The following is a 22,257-nucleotide window of genomic DNA, read 5'->3' on the forward strand; positions in this document are numbered from 1 at the left end:
TTCAACATGGAACACGTACAGCATAACATCATGCACTGACCGATTATAAAAATGATACACAAACAGCAGGTTTAAAGGTCATGCATTTGTTATTTGCATAACTCAAACAATCAATAGACAGTATAATGTGTGTGTGTGTGTGTGGTTTTTCATTTTGTCATGTGTTTTGTGTCGATTTTCTCAGTGTGGACATCCTTTATCCACTTGTTTTTTTTCTATGTGGAAAGACTGATGTCCGTAGTCTCTGCAATGGTTTGTTTCTGAAATCTCCTCTTATTTCTCTTCTCATTATCCATTCTTTTCCACTTGGATCATAAGTCCTTCTAGAAGAAGCAGTCTCTGGTGTTGTTCGAGTCTGTGCCTCTTCGTCAGTTCCATCCATCCCATGGTGGGTCTCAGGGTCTTGCAGATCTGTAAATCTCTGTATTCTGTTCTTTTTCTTGAGAAAATCCCCTGGCTCCACTGGTTCTACTTCCTTCTCGTCCTTCAAACGACCATATCATCTTTCTCCAGGAGGTTACACATTTCAGACAAACATCTCGATGCTTATATCTGAAACAATGATCAAAAGAAGAGGTTGCCCCCCTTTCCCCCACAATCATCTTTTCACATTCAAACATGAAAGTCACAGAATTTTCATCTCAAAACATCAAACATTGGTAATGTAGCAACAACGAGAATGCAACCCACACGAGGGAAGCGTTCGTACATAATCAAACACAAGGGGCTGCATATTCCAAATTATCCCTGAGGCTATGAGCCAAGAAGACCTTTTGTTGCTTAACTAAAGGAAGGACGTTGTCAATGTTTTATAATTTGGCATGAACAGATCTGTTCAGAAATGGTGAAGCAAGAGGCCCTAACGAGGAGTCACCTGACCCCTGCGACTAAACAGACTGAACCATTCAGCGTCCCGAGCTAGTTTTCCCCTCATCAATTATATCCTTAAGGCTGAAAAAGTGGACTTGCATACAAAATACCCTTTGTCTTGAAGACAGCCATTTGCGAAACTAAACCCTCACGTGGTACACACCACGGATGCACAAATGCTGACCATAAGGATACCCACACACACACACACATAAGGACTTTCTTACATATCAAAATCCATAAAACTCTTCCCAGGACAATTCTCGATGGACTTTGATTATATGTTGTTTCTACAATATATGTGTGTGTCTCTCATATGCTTAAATGCCATACAATTCATATTTGTTATAAATATTAGGTGTGTGAGTGAAATTGTGCGTTGTTTCCTATCATTATGCTCGTATGTGTTTAATTCAAAAGATGGCTTGATTGAAATCTGTGTAAAAATGTTTATGTTCTTAAAATGGAAATTATGTCTAAACTGAATCCTCTGTTTCGAGCTGATGAGTAAAGCAGACCACAGAGAACACATGATTCGCGATGAGAGAAGGGGGGGGGATAGAATAGACCCCCTTTTCAAATAACCATATAGTATCTTATTGTCCGAATTCCAAATTCCTCCAGGAGGCGGGACAAACATTTTGAGTTCAAAATCTTAGACCCGGACACAGAATCTCGCTCTGGTGACTAGCTCTTGTGATCCTCGCTCTTGTGATGCGCTCTTGCTCTGGTGACTCTCTCTTGTGATGCCCGACGATGGTTATAGTAACCATGTAGACGCAGAGACAAATGACCCAAATCAAGATATGGGTTAAAACAGATTTAATTGAAGCCATCTCGTCTCACTTTCCTTTCTTTTCTTAGTTTGTTTCTTTTCCGTTAAAAGTCTCGGTTCTAAGTTAAGTGTTGCTGCAACGTTTCGTTTTAACGTTTCAACTGCAAAACCAGCTTTCAACTTCAAAGACTTTCATTCATCCGCGCCAACACACCACGTGACTGGCTGTCCAAAGATCTATCCAGGCACACGAGAAGATCAGCCAACCAACGGACCGGGAAACCCCCTTTACGACAAAAAGGAGAATCCCCAAAGCAACGCAAAGGACAAGCAAGTAACGCCTCCAGACGTAACTGACCTGGTGCAATTTATATCAAATTGAATTACCCGCCTAAGAAACGATACAAGGGTGAAATTAATTGTTGATGGTTCGTTCAGGTCATGTCTTTTAAGTGCATATAGAAACTTGGGATCTCACCATCTAACTCCTAAAACTCATTCTTCCTCACTCTCTGTCTTTCTTCAACTTGTATGAATGCGTGTGCGTGTGTTTGTGTTAGATATTTGTTTTGTGTGTTAGTCATAGGCTTATAATCAATAAAGTATTGTTTGTATTTGAAAAGAGAAGCATTACTTGTGATATGTGCTTACCGATTTATTGTCTTGAACTTCGATCTAAGTTACCTATGCTTTGACCCTTGATTTATTTCTTGATTTAGCTGTTAGCTGGGAATTAGTCTTTCTTGGCCAAGAAGATATTATATTTCCTAGAATTAATAATTGTTTATGCTTTCCGTTCATTGGATGAACTGATAAACTGATCATATTATTGATTTTGCTACAGTAAATTCTGAAAATAATTCAATTATTAATTATTGATCATAATCTGTTATGAATAATAATTAATTATATTTATACGTGCGTACAATCGCTACATTATTTATGGTGGAGAAAAATGCGGGAAGTTTAACCTAAATTGTAAGCATATACCAAGTAATTTATCTTTTCATATTGTGCGGATGAGAGATCCGAACCTGCGAAAGTCTGTGTGTGACGGATGGAGAGCGCGCAGCGCGCGCCCTGTTTGAATGAATCTGCTGCTTGAGAGACGCACCCCTGAAAGAGCTAGTCTGTCTGCCTCCATATATGTTATTTTTCAACTGCAGTAAAATAACCCAAGATATAAAATATCACACAACAATAAGGTGAGAATTGAGCGTGTTCCTCAATTTCTGAAATACCTTGATTATAGCTTACCGACGTCTGCGTGTTCCAGCGTCTGTCAAAGCTATACATGTGTGTGTATCAGCCAGAGAGCTTAACAAAATTATACTGCAGTAATTAAAATAACTATAGGCCTATAAGAACGATTATTCTCCTCACAGAGCGATGAGCGTGTTCCTCATCTAACGTTATATATATTTTTATCCGATTTACAGTGCGTGTTCCACTGCGACCCGTGATAAACATAGAAGCAGTTATATTTATCTGATTGTCAATGCGTGTCCCATTGCAATCCCAGTAATAAACAGCTGTTTGTCTATGTTTGCTTGTATGTTGGTGCCTGTTCAATGAATTCTCGGGTAAACACTGCGTGTGTCCGAATGTAATTGAATAAGAGTCATTTTAAAATTGTGTTCAAGTAAAGCTTGACGTGGAACTTAACCAACAGTTAACGTGAAGAACCCTGTTGTTCGTGTGCCCAGATAAACTTGCACAGAGACGATCTGCCGAGGTCGTCATCGTTCCATCTATTATAACGCAAAGCTGTCGCTTGCTTAAAGTTAATATCACTCCTAATAAACTGAGTGAACCCCACGTCGTAAAACCAGCTAAAGCTACGAGTGGTGTATTTTTGTACAGTTTGAAATGCGCCGACATTTCCCGTAATATGATCGACTGTTACTGTACATGCATATTCTATGAACATTGTTGAAATGCGCCGACATTTCATGTAACATGCGTAACTGTTTCCTAACTGTTGCAATTCACATGTTTACCCACTAGCGTTCGTTTCGTTGCCATAGTTACGATCGTGACACGGAAGTCTTAACCAACGCTTCCGGGGGAACTCTGACCTCTCGCATGATCAGAGCCACAGTGTAAACAAACCCTTTTGGTGGCTAAGCTAGCTAGCCCTTTGCCAAGCTAACCAAAGCAGTTGTTTACAGTGAGGCCTATATGCTAACGCCTTTAGCATTATTTACGGTTATCAGTAGTATTAACCTCAATGGTTAAATAGTGTCTGTTTGAACAACGTTAAAGTGATTTAACCATTTAAACACCTTGACTTTCCACCTGTTGGTCTTTTCTTCTTTCTTATTTACCTTTCCCATATCTCACTTAACCCATATTTTCCTTGAAAAGGAAGTCGTTTGCAATTATTAATTCCTTTACCTGCATTTTACTTGCAAAAGAAAATACTGGTTTATGATTATTAATTGTCAAATTCGAATTTGATTTTTTTTTTAGGGAATTATTAAATTTAAATTCTATTTTTCTTAACAGGTAATTTCTAACGATTTCTCGATTTATTTTTAATAAATCTAATTTCATAATTTCTAAATTTCTCTTTTAGATCTAATCACAGGCGAATAAGTCTTAAACTTTGAAAGTTAAGAACTTATTCCACCAACATTTTCCCTATTACAAAATATTGTTAGACTCATACTTGCTTCTTATTGTTATTGCGTTGTATCCTCCTTTTCTCATTTATTTCAGTTGTGGTTATAAACTTAACCAATCTATTTTACTTATTCATTTACCCCCTTTATTTAATTTTCCTTTCTTATTTTGTCCACTATCATTATTACTTTCTTTCATCCTCATTACCTCTTCCTTTTTGCTTGGAAGTGACACACCTGAGCCTCAAAAGGAGACATTGGTATCTCACTACGAGTTTCAAATAAATCAGAGATAACCCTCTCTTTCAAAAGTTTATTTGTGAATGTTTAGTTGTTTGGCAACTGTCAATTCCATACTCGTAGTTCGACAAAGGCTCCAGCCATTTGTGGATCCAATCTCCTTCCCTCCTTCCCTTCTCACATCTTTCCTGTGCTGTCCTGCTTTATTCCATCCCATTCTTCACACTTGTAGGGAACACACCTGAGAGAACCATCAATTGATTCAAAAGAAAGAGAAAGACAATCTTTCCAAAGAAATCATTAGGTATTTGATTTTTAATCAAACCCTCTCTGTTCTCCGTACTCTCCCTGCATCTGTGTACGCAATTTACAATTTGACATCTCATCCAAGATCAATTAACAGAGACAAGTGTTGAGCAACCGTCGCCTTCAAAGCATCCCTGCTGTAAGCGGCCCAACTGACGGTGTGTGGTGTCAATCCTGTCAAACTCAGAAAAGAGGTATCAGCATTATTATTGTATTATTTTTCGTTGTAAACGTAAACAATAATATTGTTTAACTTTCTGGAAACAGATTCTCTTTAATAGGAAGCATTTACGAGAAAAATAATATCTCTCCTAGTTGAGAATTTTCTTTCTTGTTTTTCTTTTTAAATTGGTTTTTAACCTCTTCCTCTCTTTTTCCCTTACTCAGTTGAGTGACGTAGTCCTCACATCACGAGCTGAAACCAGCTTTTCATTGATAGAAAATATTTATAAAAAATATTTCTCCCATTGAAAAAAAAAAACCTTTACAAATTGAGATTTGTTTTAACCTTTTTCTCTCTCTTTCCCTCACTCAGTTGAGTGACGAAGTTTCCCCATCACTAGCCTACCTGCCTACACTGAGACCAACACGTAGACATTACAACATTTCACTATTAGTGTATCGTCACTGAAACGACACTTAGCTGTTCAACCACATATAGGCCTACATTCCACACAGGTCTGTGTCAGTCTCTTCACCCCAGCGTACCAACATGTCGTGGACGACGAACCCCAGTGCCCAAAGGGACGACGTGGACGCCTGGCTCAGAGGCATTACAGACTGCCTCACACCAAAGACAATTGAACTGTTATTATTTTTAATAATAATCATAATTCTGAGAAGATTCCTGACACGTGATTCAAGCCAGAACCACAACCACGTGGAACTAACCAAAATCACCTGTTCCTTAAGTAATGCCTTCACAGCCCAGCTGAAACTAAGCGACAAGCACATCACCCACCTCCAAGAGGAGCTGACACGTGCCCAGAGCCGCATAGACAAGCTGGAAGTGAAAGTCCAGGACAACTTCAAGTGTCAGACCACTGAGTTCCTGAGAGAGCTGATGCACACTCAACACTGCACAGACCAGCTCAAAGCGAAAGCTCAAGACAAACTCAAAGTGCCTGACGAAGCGGAGCAAGAAACAAAGAAACAAGTTGACAAGCTCCAAGAAGCCCTTGCAGTCACTGAACGTGACAAACTAGAATTAAAGACTGTCCAAAAGCACCTGGTAAACCAACTCCAGTCTGCTGAACATCAGCTAGAGAAAGCCAAAGCTGACATTAAAGATAAGAACTCTGAAATTAATGCTCTGAAAGACCACCTGGAAAGGTGCAGCGCTGAAATGGACCATCTGACCCAACAGCGAGATGACGCCAACGACGAGCTCTACACGGTCAGAGATGAACTCCTGCACATGTTCCAACAGAAACCAGAGCCAAGAAGGGAGAGACCTCCCTCAGCATCACCCCTGCTGAGCAGAACAGAGTCCTTCATCCAAGAACTGCCATACAACGGAAGAAGTGAATGGCCACAACCCAAAACGTCACCGGCCTTCACCACAGAACTCTTCCCTGCTAACAAACGAAGAGAGCTCATCCAGGCAGACTCCAAAGCTGCACAGGGGATGACCTTTAAAGATCTCAACCAGCTGGTAAAGAATATCACTCAGTTCAACCCAAACTCCACAGAGGGTCCCGACATCCAGACCTACATCAGAGATATCAACTTCCACCTTGAGGTGAGACCACATATGACTGACAGAGACAGATTCTACCTCCTCAGATCCACATCCAGTCCAGAGGTACGAAGCTTCCTAGACAGACAACCTGCTCATGTCAAGTCAAACTACCAGCTGCTATGTGAGACACTGATTAAAGAATTCACAGGCCCAGAGTCGGAACATGGTGTGTTAATCGCTATGGAAACCAAACAAGGTCGACAAGAGACTCCCCAAGCCTACTACCACCGCTTTCGACAAGCCTACTTAGGTGCACATAGCAAACCTGAACTTGAAGAGGATGTGAACTTCAAAACCCTCTTCCTGAGAAACCTGCACCCCGGATTGAGTCATCATCTTGGTATCATGGCCTGCCCAGGCACAATGACAATTCAACAGCTACGTGACCTGACACACAAGGCCTACATCAAACAAAAGATGAACTCAAAGAAAGGTTTGAAAACATCCACAGTGTCAAACTCCATCAGCCAAGACACAAGCCTTGCACTGGAAGACACCCAGTGGCATGACAATACCACAGTCCTTCGTAAGGAGCACAGAGAACGTGACTCCCATGTCGCTGACACCTACTACACTAACCGCATGGAAATGCCATGGGACCAGCCACGCTTCTCAAGTAACCCACAAGAAGGAAACCACTGGAAACCTAACTGGACATCCAAAAGCCATCAACCAAGGCATCCAAAAGCACTCCATGTGGGTACTCAACAACGAAACCCACCTTGGCACCACTCAGTTAAACACAGCACTGAGTATGAGTTTACCCTCAGAAGACATGGAGCAACTAATGAGGCAACTGAAAGTGTTCATCGGAAATGAGGTAAACATGGATGACGAACAGGATGGCGATGGAATGGAAGACCACCGTTTCATCTGATACACCTTCATAATGAACTTGACGACCACTTGTTCTACAACAACACAGAACAAAGTGGCCTCTCACAGTCAACCACTGACAAACATCCAGAGGTACCAGAAAACACCATCCTGGCTACCCATCACTCATAAAGAAACCACCAAACGAGCTCCAAACTCAAGAACCACGTGTGTGCTACAGCAACAACAGTATGCACAGAAGGTCAGAAAGTCTGTCACAACCAGAAGGCATCATCGGAGGAATGCAACAACGGAGAAAAGTTTCGCACTACATCTTCACACATCCGTGCCAAACTACCTCCCAATGTCTGCCAGAGAACTTCCTGCCTTACTGGATTGACCCCCAGCAGATCACAGAAGATCCCTTTTCCAAGGCAAAGATGCAACAAGCTCATCAAAGCTAAGCCATCAAGCAAAAGGGGGGAGCAAAACAGACTGAGACAGATCTGACCATACATACATACATGCACTACACGACACCCCTAACATACTCACTTACATACAGAAGTTAACCACCTCTACCGTGCAAAACATTCAACAAATATGTTTTCCCCCACAGGTAGAAACTAACTTCAGAAACTAGCTTAACAACTTAGCTACACTTACCATAGGAAACATGGTAACTACCCATCCAACAGGTACACCTGAGAACACCTCTCATTACATCATGATACCTGACACCTTAGCTGCGCAACCGTAGTTATAAGTCATATCAGGAACACTCAAAACTGCTTTGTTTTGTTTTACTTCTTCCTTCCTTTCCTTCTTCTTTTATTAGGTAAAATGCCTGTCCACCCCATAAGGGTCAAGGTCACAATAATAGGATTGACACACCACTCCTATATTTGTAAGTCACCTTAAAACGAATGTGAGCCAGAGAACTCCCTGCATCATTCGTATCACAAATTGAAAGGTAAATTGGTCTAAACCTAGAACAATTTAGAAGAGAATAAAACAAACAAATCAAATTTAGTCACAAAGTTGATCAATCACCGTACCAAAACAAAATAGAATAACGGTCCTAAAATTGAACTAAACTTTATTCAACGTGATTGACTATATTGAGAGAGTGAACCTGTTTAGGCCTAGGTAATCTAATGCCCTGCACCAGTAAAGTGACCAGTCATGGAGGTGTTGTCTTGTTGTTTGCTGTGTGTGTTTGCTTCCTCTACCCGTTTCTCCAGCGTTCACTGATGTCTTCTCCTCAACCCATCATCGAACGAAGGGGGGATATGTAGCAACAACGAGAATGCAACCCACACGAGGGAAGCGTTCGTACATAATCAAACACAAGGGGCTGCATATTCCAAATTATCCCTGAGGCTATGAGCCAAGAAGACCTTTTGTTGCTTAACTAAAGGAAGGACGTTGTCAATGTTTTATAATTTGGCAAGAACAGATCTGTTCAGAAATGGTGAAGCAAGAGGCCCTAACGAGGAGTCACCTGACCCCTGCGACTAAACAGACTGAACCATTCAGCGTCCCGAGCTAGTTTTCCCCTCATCAATTATATCCTTAAGGCTGAAAAAGTGGACTTGCATACAAAATACCCTTTGTCTTGAAGACAGCCATTTGCGAAACTAAACCCTCACGTGGTACACACCACGGATGCACAAATGCTGACCATAAGGATACCCACACACACACACACATAAGGACTTTCTTACATATCAAAATCCATAAAACTCTTCCCAGGACAATTCTCGATGGACTTTGATTATATGTTGTTTCTACAATATATGTGTGTGTCTCTCATATGCTTAAATGCCATACAATTCATATTTGTTATAAATATTAGGTGTGTGAGTGAAATTGTGCGTTGTTTCCTATCATTATGCTCGTATGTGTTTAATTCAAAAGATGGCTTGATTGAAATCTGTGTAAAAATGTTTATGTTCTTAAAATGGAAATTATGTCTAAACTGAATCCTCTGTTTCGAGCTGATGAGTAAAGCAGACCACAGAGAACACATGATTCGCGATGAGAGAAGGGGGGGGGATAGAATAGACCCCCTTTTCAAATAACCATATAGTATCTTATTGTCCGAATTCCAAATTCCTCCAGGAGGCGGGACAAACATTTTGAGTTTAAAATCTTAGACCCGGACACAGAATCTCGCTCTGGTGACTAGCTCTTGTGATCCTCGCTCTTGTGATGCGCTCTTGCTCTGGTGACTCTCTCTTGTGATGCCCGACGATGGTTATAGTAACCATGTAGACGCAGAGACAAATGACCCAAATCAAGATATGGGTTAAAACAGATTTAATTGAAGCCATCTCGTCTCACTTTCCTTTCTTTTCTTAGTTTGTTTCTTTTCCGTTAAAAGTCTCGGTTCTAAGTTAAGTGTTGCTGCAACGTTTCGTTTTAACGTTTCAACTGCAAAACCAGCTTTCAACTTCAAAGACTTTCATTCATCCGCGCCAACACACCACGTGACTGGCTGTCCAAAGATCTATCCAGGCACACGAGAAGATCAGCCAACCAACGGACCGGGAAACCCCCTTTACGACAAAAAGGAGAATCCCCAAAGCAACGCAAAGGACAAGCAAGTAACGCCTCCAGACGTAACTGACCTGGTGCAATTTATATCAAATTGAATTACCCGCCTAAGAAACGATACAAGGGTGAAATTAATTGTTGATGGTTCGTTCAGGTCATGTCTTTTAAGTGCATATAGAAACTTGGGATCTCACCATCTAACTCCTAAAACTCATTCTTCCTCACTCTCTGTCTTTCTTCAACTTGTATGAATGCGTGTGCGTGTGTTTGTGTTAGATATTTGTTTTGTGTGTTAGTCATAGGCTTATAATCATTAAAGTATTGTTTGTATTTGAAAAGAGAAGCATTACTTGTGATATGTGCTTACCGATTTATTGTCTTGAACTTCGATCTAAGTTACCTATGCTTTGACCCTTGATTTATTTCTTGATTTAGCTGTTAGCTGGGAATTAGTCTTTCTTGGCCAAGAAGATATTATATTTCCTAGAATTAATAATTGTTTATGCTTTCCGTTCATTGGATGAACTGATAAACTGATCATATTATTGATTTTGCTACAGTAAATTCTGAAAATAATTCAATTATTAATTATTGATCATAATCTGTTATGAATAATAATTAATTATATTTATACGTGCGTACAATCGCTACAGTAATGTTCTTAAAAAATTATTTCTAAGCATAATGCCATTAAAACATTTATTATAAATTACAACTACATATCAATGCTAATAAAACATGTTTCATAAATCCTAAAGAATCACCCCCCTTTTGATAGTAAACCTTTTTCTAAAATGTGTTACTATCATAAAACTAATTCTAATTTGCATCAGCATCTGCTTGTGACTGAGCTACAGTCATGTTGCTCGTGCAGTGATATGTTTGACAAGGAGTGAATCGCTTCTTCTTTATTTCCTTTCAACAGTGCCAACTGGGTTTCTAAATTGACTATTTTCTTAAGCAAACCACGATAGCCCATCTTTCTTTTGTGTGAAAAGTGACACTGTCTTGCCTTGTGCCCCATCATTCCACAAGCAAAACAAACAACTTCCTGATCTTCCTTTCTTTTCTCCAAACAGTGCCTTGCAATGTGACCATCCTTTCCACATGCATGACAGACAAAGCTTTGAAGAGGTCTCTCATTGTCTTGACAATGTCTAGCAATGTGACCAGCTTTTCCACATGCATAGCAAAGAATAACACCTTCTGAATTTATTTTTGTAAATCTCCTTGGTCTATGATGGGAACCATTAGATAATGTAGAACATTCTCTCCCACCTAAGGCTGCAACTGGATGTCTAGATTTGGCAGTTTTCATTTGAATATTTGCATTAGCATTATTGTTGTAAAACTGTGTCATTTTACCAATAATGTCATTATATTCAGAGAGTGGTGTCACAAGCATTGTCACAGCAGACCGGGTGAGTGGGTCACATTTGTTAATCAAGGCAGACTTGAAACTGACATCATTCTTAGTAATATCGGGATTGCCACTGAAAGTTTTAAACATCTCCAATAATCGTTCTGAAAATGCTGCTGGATGCTCCCCTTTCCTCATGTGCATTTCAGATATTTTATCCCAATTAACTGACATCTCACCTAAGACTTCAAGCAGTGCCTTTTTCCTCTCTGACTTATTAGCCTTTCTGTCCTTTACTTTCTGAGTTAAGGCTCCAGACAAAGTGTCAGGTAAGCACATTCTCAACAAAACGCATGCATCACCATCTGTTAAATTGTAAACTTCAGCATATTCCTCCAAGTTTTTCAGAAAATCTAATGGATCTTGTTTGGCAGGATCAAATTTACCAATATTCTTGATCACAGTTTCTAGTTCAGTTGGATTAAATCCTCGGACTATGGTAGAGGTCATTGGTTCTTCCCTTCCTTCACTAGCACGCATAGTCGTAGTAGTATGGACTGGTGCCATGGGAAATTTTTCCCAACCCTCAGTGGTGTCTTCCTGCAAATCTGGCATTTCTGGAACTGGGTTACACAATGTGACACCTAACAATGTCTTACTACGGTTTTTCTCAGTTGTGCCACTCTTTATCATAAACTGACAAGCCGCCTTCGCTTCCTCCAAATTGTTGGACAATGTTTCCACAGATGATTTAAGCATACTATTGTTAGATCTAAGAAGTGTGATCTCATTCTGCATCTTGACCTTTTCTTCTTTCCATATTGTTTCACTAGCCAGGTAATTTTTTGTAGAAATTACCCCAACACTGAGTCGCTCATTTTCAGCCTCTAACTCATCTACTCTCCTCCTAGTTACTTTGTATGAAGCAAAAAGTGCTTGAAGCGCATTAGCAATTTTCCCATTTTTGTTCTTAGGCATTTTGGGATCATTTTCAAACTTAGAGATAGCCCACTTGTACGGTTTGTCAACAATATTCTCTATTCCGTCAAACATTCCCTGAGAACCGTGTTTAGCGATGTATTTAACAATAATTTCTTCCATTTTCAAAAGTCTTATCAGGCTTTAGAGTATCTCGTGATCTAATAGTTATTCACAAAGTCTGATTTTAAATAACTACACGTTATCTAGTTCCTTTGAGATATCCGTCTAATTATTCACAGCTTCAGTAGCCTACTTCGGACGCAAATTAACAAAATAGCCACACTATCTGAGGCTTCTAAACTTAACCATGGCCACAATCCATTTGACCTTAAATTTCACTACACAAAACAGTTTTAAAAAACACTGTACAAAACCACACTACGTCGGGTTTTATGTTATTTTCTTAAAACAGTTTACTTATCCACAGTACTTCGGGCTTATACAATATCTAATTTAAAACACTGCCACAGTACGTCGGGCAAAACCACACTGCTTCGGGTTCTTGTTTTAAATTCCACAGAGCCGTAAAGTGTCAGACTCACTAATCTACACTATAAAACACAATCGTTGTGCAATAATTCTGTGACCACACTGCGTAGGGTCTTATTCACTTACTTTAGAATTTCCTCAGAATTATAACAACTTCACAATCGGTTTCAAGTACATTAGAAACATACACATTTGTTTCAGTTACTTTAGAAACAACTGATCTAATATAATTCTGCCACCACACTACTTCGGGTTGATTCACTTACTTTAGAATCTCAACAGAATTATAAGAGACCGACACCAAGTTTCAGTTACTTTAGAAACTTTACACTTAAGCACTTTGTTTCAACTACTTTAGAAACAACAATTCCAATACAACTCTGTCACCACACTACTTCGGGCTGATTCAATTCTGTTAGAATCTTAAACAAAATCGTACAGAATAGGCTTAACAACTCTTCCTGCTAAGACTGAATAAACCAAATTCTCTTCTGTCCTTAAATTTTCCTTTTCTAGATTTTTTTAAACGAGGGGTTTCCTGACAAAAAACAGCATAAATGAAAGAAAACAGCTTTTTCTTACCTTTCCCCACTTTTTGTTGGAAACTCCTGGAAGGGTGGCTCGCCAATGTAAGAAAAAATAATGCGGACGTCGAAGATCTCAAAAATGAAGTTTATTACAGCATAGCAGTGGCAAGATACACGGAGCACCTTGGGTTCACCGGCGTCCAAATGAACCCCGAAATAATCTCAGCTCAAACATTTTATACTGTATTCCATTCGTCTTCCCCCTCAGCATGTAAATGAAGTACAAGAGTCAGCCCATTTCCCCAGTCCTGATCTCATCAACATAACAGTCTCATTCACATCTTGATGATAATCCAATCAGCCCAACTGATTCTTTTAACTTACAATAGGGAGAACAGGACTGGCAGAACTCTCATGCTTAACAGGTGACATCATCATCATCATCACAACTCCAAAGTGCAAAACACAATGTACATCACTTCAATGTAGAACTGTCAAATGTTAAGGTGATAACTTTTATTTTAAGTCCCTGTAATCAAGATGGTTCTTGATTGCCTGCTGTCGCTCCCATGCTATAGGTGATAACCGTGACTCTTTGCATATTACTGAGATTGGAATGAATTGTCTCTATGATAAATAAGCTCTTTTAGTGAAGGAACATTTACATATATATATTGGAGTGGAAGTTGGATCGGAGCAGACTATAATTTCTTACAGAAGAAACAAAGAGACTATTTCCGCCTATTTGAAAAGCTCATTGACTCTTTTTTTTTTTAAACAATAAAGCTTACAGCACCTGGTATTCCCAGGCGGTCTCCCATCCAAGTACTAACCAGGCCCGACCTTGCTTAGCTTCCGAGATCAGACGAGATCGGGCGTGCTCAAAGTGGTATGGCCGTAAGCGAAACCTGCTGCCAAAATCGGGCTTTTTGAAGAAAAATTTAAGAGACTCTTTCAGGGTTTCTGAAGAAACTCAGAGAGACTATTTCAGGCTTTTTGAAGAAACAAAGAGACTATTTCCGCCTATTTGAAAAGCTCATTGACTCTTTTTTTTTTTTAAACAATAAAGCTTACAGCACCTGGTATTCCCAGGCGGTCTCCCATCCAAGTACTAACCAGGCCCGACCTTGCTTAGCTTCCGAGATCAGACGAGATCGGGCGTGCTCAAAGTGGTATGGCCGTAAGCGAAATCTGCTGCCAAAATCTGGCTATTTGAAAGGTTAGAACATTAGTGAAGTAAACAATAAAGCTTACAGCACCTGGTATTCCCAGGCGGTCTCCCATCCAAGTACTAACCAGGCCCGACCTTGCTTAGCTTCCGAGATCAGACGAGATCGGGCGTGCTCAAAGTGGTATGGCCGTAAGCGAAACCTGCTGCCAAAATCGGGCTATTTGAAAGGTTAGACATTAGTGAAGTAAACAATAAAGCTTACAGCACCTGGTATTCCCAGGCGGTCTCCCATCCAAGTACTAACCAGGCCCGACCTTGCTTAGCTTCCGAGATCAGACGAGATCGGGCGTGCTCAAAGTAGTATGGCCGTAAGCGAAACCTGCTGCCAAAATCGGGCTTTTTGAAGAAAAATTTAAGAGACTCTTTCAGGGTTTCTGAAGAAACTCAGAGAGACTATTTCAGGCTTTTTGAAGAAACAAAGAGACTATTTCCGCCTATTTGAAATGCTCATTGACTCTTTTTTTTTTTTTTTTTTTTTTTTTTAAACAATAAAGCTTACAGCACCTGGTATTCCCAGGCGGTCTCCCATCCAAGTACTAACCAGGCCCGACCTTGCTTAGCTTCCGAGATCAGACGAGATCGGGCGTGCTCAAAGTGGTATGGCCGTAAGCGAAATCTCCTGCCAAAATCTGGCCCTTTGAAAGGTTAGAACATTAGTGAAGTAAACAATAAAGCTTACAGCACCTGGTATTCCCATGCGGTCTCCCATCCAAGTACTAACCAGGCCCGACCTTGCTTAGCTTCCGAGATCAGACGAGATCGGGCGTGCTCAAAGTGGTATGGCCGTAAGCGAAATCTGCTGCCAAAATCTGGCTATTTGAAAGGTTAGAACATTAGTGAAGTAAACAATAAAGCTTACAGCACCTGGTATTCCCAGGCGGTCTCCCATCCAAGTACTAACCAGGCCCGACCTTGCTTAGCTTCCGAGATCAGACGAGATCGGGCGTGCTCAAAGTGGTATGGCCGTAAGCGAAACCTGCTGCCAAAATCGGGCTTTTTGAAGAAAAATTTAAGAGACTCTTTCAGGGTTTCTGAAGAAACTCAGAGAGACTATTTCAGGCTTTTTGAAGAAACAAAGAGACTATTTCCGCCTATTTGAAAAGCTCATTGACTCTTTTTTTTTTTTAAACAATAAAGCTTACAGCACCTGGTATTCCCAGGCGGTCTCCCATCCAAGTACTAACCAGGCCCGACCTTGCTTAGCTTCCGAGATCAGACGAGATCGGGCGTGCTCAAAGTGGTATGGCCGTAAGCGAAATCTGCTGCCAAAATCTGGCTATTTGAAAGGTTAGAACATTAGTGAAGTAAACAATAAAGCTTACAGCACCTGGTAGGCAAACTCTCCTCTAAGTCCTTATACTGACCAATCATTGAGCGCCGTTGAGCAAGTTGAGTAGCTCAATCAACCAATCACTGAGCTCTGTTGAGCAGGCATCTTCCTCAACCCACCAATCAGATGGCCCCATTGACCGGGTCAAGTGCATCATGAGAGTGACAAGCGTAAACAACACTAACGTTACTATCATCAGTGGACTGAGATCGGTGACAGCAAACAAGAGGTAAGTCCAGTATATTCTCTGTGATTTTATATGTTTTTAGCATTTACCGAGCGATCGTTGAGATAGCGGATTTTAGTATATTAAATTGGCTAGGACTGTTTGACATCACGTCTTCGCGTAACTTAGTGTTTGGCCAAAAACGGCTTTACTCAGTGATGTCGCGAATAGATATGACTTTAAGCTTTCTAACAGTTTTTTCTGCATGGATTTACGTGCAGTAATTACAAAGTTATCAACTGTTAAAGTTTTAAAAACATTAATAGGGGAAATATAATCGCCCATCTAACTAACGTTACTGACATGAATCGTAAACTGCACTGCAGTAATTCTTGATAGTCTTTGTAATGTTTTACTAAAAAGTAAATACTTTTGGAAATAGTTACCCAAACACTATCAGGGCTGGACATTAAAACTAACCTACTATCCAAATACAGTTAGATTTTACTTATGGCTAGTAACACAACTGTCACTTGCCAGTTTGTCCTGTTGGAATTGACTGACTACCATACTGTACATTTAAATAGTTTAGGCCTGTTTTGTCAGGCTATCTCCACTTATTTAAACTATTTTGTCTCATAGTAACTGATAAGCCATTAACAGTCAATAACATAAAACACTGAAAACTAAAATACAGTCTAAAATTATAAACCATTACCTTTTGAACTTTCAGCTAATCATGTGAAATATCACATTAAAAGGTAAATCAGATAACATCCATAAAGATTACTCAGTACTTGTGTAGTATTTTTTTTTTTTTTTTTTTTTTTTACTTCTACTTTAAGTAATAGTAATAGCAGTAGGCCTACTGTTACTTGTGTGATGTACATGTTTTGCATCTCCTGGTCTTCCAGTGTTTAGTCCCCTGTACCGTTTGAAAAGAAGAAACTATTCTGAATCTGTTTCTGTTTTATTACATCAGATAAAAAGCATGGATTTGCAGGGACACAAGTGCAGTGTATGTGACAGGAGTTTCTCTGTGAAGTCCAACCTGACTCGGCACATGCAGCTTCATGGTCCAAAGGAACATGTGTGTGAAGTGTGTGGGAAAAGCTTCTCACTGAAACAGCAGCTGAGCAGCCACCAAAAACAGCACCTGTACCCATGCATCCGTCTGTACAGGCAGGGAGAGGCCAAGCTACAGTGTACGGATGCAGCTAAGAGTGTGGCAATGGCCCCCAGCAAAGCAGTAGACCCCAGCTATCTGGATTCTGAAAAGGCAGAGGCTGCTGCAAAGAAAGCTGGAGGGGAAATGTGGAAAGGCCAGCTAATTGTCACATTCGGCAAATATGAAGGACAGTCTTTCAGGTGGCTGCTTGAAAATGATGTGGGCTGGGTCATATGGCTGCTGTCTGAATATTGCCAGAAGGGTGAGAAGAACGAACTCCTAAAGTGGCAAAAGGAGCGATTGCTGCAGTATGCCAGAGAGTTCCCGCCTGTCACCTTTCATCTTGACAAACGCTTGGAGGTAACTTTAACCCTTTAACTGAGATTAAATTATATTTACTGTTTTGTTTATAAAAAAATGTAGTGCATGTGTAAATCAGTTAGGCACATGTAATGCACCTTCAATAGTAAAATCATCAATGTTTACTCTGCACAAAAGCTTGTGCTTTAGACATAGGAAGTGGTAACAGTGTAAGTACTTGTGTTTATGTGGTACAATACAACTTTGTATGTTTTTATACAATTTCTTTATTTTCTGCATGAATAGGAGTCAAGGAAAGACAAAGGAAAGAAGGCTGAATCTACCCTTTCTAAGTTCCAGCAGGATCCTGACTATGCCAGTGATGCTGAATTGTTGGCAGCTGCAGGTATTTAACATTTAACTCGCCATAACTCTATTTTAAAATTCATATAACATTTAACACGCCATAACTCTATTTTAAAATTCATATAACATTTTCTTACTGATGTATTTCAAACATCTGACTAAATACACTGCTGAAATATCACACATTTTATGGCACTGATAATGACGACAGTAGGTTTAGTATTTCACTTTAATTTTCAGCAGGGTGAGGGATATTGTCAAGCTAGCTGCCCTTTTTCAGTCTAACAGATTAATGTCTAAATTCTTTGTTGGCATTTAGATAACACATACAAAAATCAATTTAATTTGTAGATGTGATATGTTGGATTTGTTTTAAACTATTGCCTATATTTGTAGCAGCTCTATACTAAAATGTTTGTATCAAATATAATTTGTGTTCTCTAAAATAAGATCTGATAACATGGAAAAAAGAAACAAAATTTGTTTATTGTGATAATGCTAGTGTTTGTCATTATATTCACATCTTTAGCAATGTGCTCGATACATTTTGTCTGATTTTTTTCTACAGAGACAGTCCTTGAAGATTCTGAGGTAGCGGTCTCCACACGGCTGACCACCTGGGGAGAGCTCACACCGGCTGTGAGTCAGGACCCTTCCCACAGCCTCAGCACATCTCAGGGAAGACCTTCTTCCCCTGTAGACACCTCTGCCTCAGAAACCGGTGGCATCTTGCTGGAGGGCTGGCAGAAATACTGGGAGCATCCACCTCCATCTACACAAGCCAATGGTATAGCTCCTCCTAACATCACATGGCTGAAATGTGATGAGATGTATGGTCTGTTTAAGAGGCCTTCCAAGTACAAGAATGCCAAAGGAGAGATTGTGGAGAGAAGGCTTTTAAAGGAGAAGATGGAGTTCCACCCACCCCCAATTCCTACTTCTGTCAAGGGAGGACTGCCCAACATGATGGCCTTTTTCACAACCCCTGCCTTCTTCTGGCGCCCAGTTGGTGTGATGCAAGCCAAGATCCGCTGCCCTAGCTCCAACTGCCCTGCACCACCAGGTGAATACCTTGAGAAGAAAGGCTTTGGTAGTTATGCCAGGCAAGTGTGTGGGATGAAGTACAATTACACCCTGTTGACGGAGAAGCTGAAGTGTTCACATTGTGAAAAGATGAGGCGGGCAGTGAGTAAGACACATAGTGACACAGACAGTGAAGATGAGGACAGTCATCATGTTCAGCAGTACATTTGGCTGGCACACAGTCCCAAGATTTTGATGAACCTGGCCCCGGCCATCAGAAGCATGTTTCCTGCCATACTGTGTGGGAAGCGTGCTATTGACAAAGGCGTGGTTACTCTTCTGAATGACAGGGTCAACAGTGTGTCCATGAACAAAGTCCAGAGACTGCTGCAGCAGGGACATGATGAGTGGTATGTGGAGCGCCGTGACCTGTACCAGACTCTCCTGTACGAAGCCCACACAGCTGGATCTGCATCGTCTCAGAAGAGCATCCTGTCCTTTGTCAAAGCTGCTGGTACTTACACCCCTCCTCTGCCCCGGACTCCCCTTCCTTCTGCACGTGTGCTGAGGCGTGCACACATGATCATGGAGATGGAGAAGATGCCTGTGTACAGAGCCTCAATCCTCAGTGTGACTGGAGAAATCCTCTGCATTGATGGTACAAAAAAGGTATGTGTATTGTATCAATTCATGAAGTTAAGCAGACTTAATATTTACTTAGTCACTTTAAAGTGACTTGAGCCAGCTTATCGTTTTGAATAAGGGACTTTGGCCTCACTGTTCAGCGTTCAAATGTGATGGATACAATATGTACATGCATTGTAATTCATATAAATTATATTGGACAGACAGGTTATTGATAGAAACTATCAAATGAATGTTCTGCTTTGTATTTTCCAGGTCCTTAAGAAGATATATGGTGATGGCCAGGGCACCATGCAGTATATCACCAGTGTGCTGAACGAGTGGGGCCAGTTCTTGACCACAGTGGTGGTGGCAGCCGAGTCTGAGGGGTGCTACAGACGTATGGCCAAAGGTCTGATGGCCCGCTTTGAACGAGCTAGGGCTCCTGCACCAATTGCCATATATGCAGATAACAACTGTTGTCGGTAGGTAATAACACATCCATATACCCTGATAAAATTTGTCATTAATTTAATGTTAAAAAAAAAACAAAGAACACATGCAGAATTTATATTGTTTCAGTGACAGTGGTTCGTCCTTCCTGGAGAATCTGTTCGGGGACTGGGTGCAGAAGGGTACTGTGGTCAGACTGGACATCCGACACTGGCTGCACCGCTGGGATGCTGTTGTCATCAAACAGAGCCATGCCAAGTATGGGATGTTCATGAGTGCCCTGGCAGGTGCAGGACGATATGATGCTCCTAATCCAGGCAGTCAGGAAGGGCAACCAGGAGTTGTACGCCAGTCTTTCAGACGAGGACATGATAGCCTTCCTCAAACCTCACCAGATCAGGTCCTATGTCAGACGGATCACCCGTGGGGTTGAGGTAAGTGTAATATTAATCCATATATAATCTTTATGTATAAGAAGCTCAAAAGTCTTTGAAGAAGTCTTTGTAATGTATTAAATTGAATACAGGTTGAAAAGGATTTGCAAATGAATGTATTCTGGTTTTATTTATGTTTTACACAACGTCCCAACTTCATTGGAATTGGGGTTGTAATTTGGTCCTGGTTTAGACATGGTGTGGGTTAGTCAGAATTACCTGTGCACAGATTTACATGTCCTCAACATTATTTGCACTTTGTGTAATTTGCCAAAAAAGATGTGTTTTCAGTGAATGTAAATATCTGCTTAACATTGCATACTATTGCACTGCATTACCTCATCCTCTTGTATATATTGTACGTATATTGTATATTGCTCAATGTGTACATGTATAAATCTTGTAAATATATATAAAAATCCTGTAAATAATAACTTATTAGTACCTATTTTGCTATATTTTCTGCTAAATTACTTAATAATTAATGTTAATTCTATTCTGTTTACCTTGTTACCTGTTATTGTTATTATTGTTGTTGTTTATTTATTTCTGATATGTAGATATATATTGTTGAACAAATCCTGTAAATTATAATTTAGTACCTATTTTGCTATATTTTCTGCTAAATTACTTAATGTTAATTCTATTCTGTGTACTTTGTTACCTGTGTTATTGTTATTATTGTTGAGTTGTTTATTTATTTCTGATATGTAGATATATATTGTTGACCAAATAAAAAAAAAGAATGTTTCCAAATATATGATTCCTCTCACTGCTGTTTCCCCATTTGTCCAATAGCTAAAGACTGTCACATGAAACTTTATTGAGTATAACAGAGGCTGAATTACTTACCAGGAAGGTAAAGTCTTAAACTTCCATTAAGGCCCTTTTATGAGTACATTTTACATGCTCCCTACAGGGCGAATAGGGCATATAGAGTGCATAATATCTCACATATGAGCAAATTACACTTTGTTCAAGTAGCCTAATATAGTTTATTAGCTTTTTTCAGTGATCTTGCAAACATTGTAACTAAAAGTCTCAAGTTTATTTGTAAAGTGCATCCATTCATACTTCAAACAGATATGAGCAAACACATTTGTTTTATTACTTGTTTTTTATTGTTTTAACTGAAGCATTATGTTTGTTATATTACGTGACAGACATCATATTATACTTAATAAACTATTCAAGTCAGAGATTATAGTCTTCATGGTCTTATTCACAAAAACATAAAAAAGATAAAAAAAGAACAGTAAACTATTTCAGAGGTAAACAAGACTTAAAATATAGATGTCCTGAAGTTTGAAAACATTGGTCTCTCTTTCCATTTGGCCCCTCCCCTCTCTCATCCCCTCTCTCATCTCTCTCCTCCCCTTGTTTCCAAGGTGATCAGGACCCAGGATAAGGACTTGGAGGGGTCATGAGCCATTCCCAGGCGGTCTCCCATCCAAGTACTAACCAGACCCGACCTTGCTTAGCTTCCGAGATCAGACGAGATCGGGCGTGCTTTTTTTTTTTTTTTTTTTTTTTTTAAGAAATTTCAATCAATAAAATACAATAAAAATTAATACAATAAAAAATACAAATTTTCCAAACATAATTTAGACAAACATCTCTACATTACATATCTTTCAGTTACCGTGGGAGTAAGTCACACATGTGCAAGTCACAAGCAAGTCTCAAGTCTTAACCTTCGAGTCTCAAGCAAGTCCAAGTCAATTTTTTATAAAAGCAAGCAAGTCAAGTCAAGTCACTGCCTTATATCAAGCAAGTCAAGTCAAGTCGTAGCTTGGGTCACAAGTCACTGGCAAGTCATACAAACGTTTGATGATTTCACTGAATTTATATATTAAAATAAGTTAAAACTACAT

The 22,257-nt window shown here is 39.9% G+C and overlaps 1 protein-coding gene and 8 non-coding genes across 9 annotated transcripts; 1 reads left to right on the forward strand and 8 right to left on the reverse strand.

Annotated features, from left to right (window-relative positions):
- Positions 1-14,072: 14,072 nt before the first annotated feature.
- Positions 14,073-14,191, reverse strand: LOC130074654 (5S ribosomal RNA). Its single transcript, XR_008804928.1, has one exon. It is a non-coding gene; the product is annotated as a 5S ribosomal RNA (ribosomal RNA).
- A 164-nt stretch (positions 14,192-14,355) lies between these two features.
- LOC130074739 (5S ribosomal RNA) lies at positions 14,356-14,474 on the reverse strand. The gene has a single exon (XR_008805012.1). It is a non-coding gene; the product is annotated as a 5S ribosomal RNA (ribosomal RNA).
- A 61-nt stretch (positions 14,475-14,535) lies between these two features.
- LOC130074751 (5S ribosomal RNA) lies at positions 14,536-14,654 on the reverse strand. Its single transcript, XR_008805023.1, has one exon. It is a non-coding gene; the product is annotated as a 5S ribosomal RNA (ribosomal RNA).
- A 60-nt stretch (positions 14,655-14,714) lies between these two features.
- On the reverse strand, positions 14,715-14,833 carry LOC130074553 (5S ribosomal RNA). The gene has a single exon (XR_008804829.1). It is a non-coding gene; the product is annotated as a 5S ribosomal RNA (ribosomal RNA).
- A 178-nt stretch (positions 14,834-15,011) lies between these two features.
- Positions 15,012-15,130, reverse strand: LOC130074764 (5S ribosomal RNA). Its single transcript, XR_008805034.1, has one exon. It is a non-coding gene; the product is annotated as a 5S ribosomal RNA (ribosomal RNA).
- Positions 15,131-15,191: 61 nt separating this feature from the next.
- Positions 15,192-15,310, reverse strand: LOC130074403 (5S ribosomal RNA). Its single transcript, XR_008804681.1, has one exon. It is a non-coding gene; the product is annotated as a 5S ribosomal RNA (ribosomal RNA).
- A 61-nt stretch (positions 15,311-15,371) lies between these two features.
- Positions 15,372-15,490, reverse strand: LOC130074775 (5S ribosomal RNA). The gene has a single exon (XR_008805045.1). It is a non-coding gene; the product is annotated as a 5S ribosomal RNA (ribosomal RNA).
- A 164-nt stretch (positions 15,491-15,654) lies between these two features.
- Positions 15,655-15,773, reverse strand: LOC130074786 (5S ribosomal RNA). The gene has a single exon (XR_008805056.1). It is a non-coding gene; the product is annotated as a 5S ribosomal RNA (ribosomal RNA).
- A 235-nt stretch (positions 15,774-16,008) lies between these two features.
- LOC130074130 (uncharacterized) lies at positions 16,009-20,382 on the forward strand. Its single transcript, XM_056239671.1, has 6 exons — positions 16,009-16,078; positions 16,998-17,543; positions 17,790-17,889; positions 18,418-19,541; positions 19,773-19,981; positions 20,079-20,382. Exons 2-6 carry the CDS (start codon positions 17,007-17,009, stop codon positions 20,380-20,382), a joined length of 2,274 nt encoding a protein of 757 aa, XP_056095646.1. The 5' UTR covers positions 16,009-16,078; positions 16,998-17,006.
- Positions 20,383-22,257: the final 1,875 nt, after the last annotated feature.

This window comes from Rhinichthys klamathensis, unplaced genomic scaffold (assembly GCF_029890125.1).
Source record: "Rhinichthys klamathensis goyatoka isolate OS25496 unplaced genomic scaffold, OSU_Roscu_1.1 h1tg000570l_1, whole genome shotgun sequence".
Classification (NCBI taxonomy): Eukaryota; Metazoa; Chordata; class Actinopteri; order Cypriniformes; family Leuciscidae; genus Rhinichthys; species Rhinichthys klamathensis.

Excerpts from the sequence above, each read along its gene's own strand:
- LOC130074130 (XM_056239671.1), top strand. The coding sequence starts at position 17,007 with ATGGATTTGCAGGGACACAAGTGCAGTGTATGTGACAGGAGTTTCTCT. Across the intron at positions 17,544-17,789 it reads ATCTTGACAAACGCTTGGAG|GAGTCAAGGAAAGACAAAGG; the intron begins GTAACTTTAACC and ends CTGCATGAATAG. Across the intron at positions 19,542-19,772 it reads GCATTGATGGTACAAAAAAG|GTCCTTAAGAAGATATATGG; the intron begins GTATGTGTATTG and ends TGTATTTTCCAG.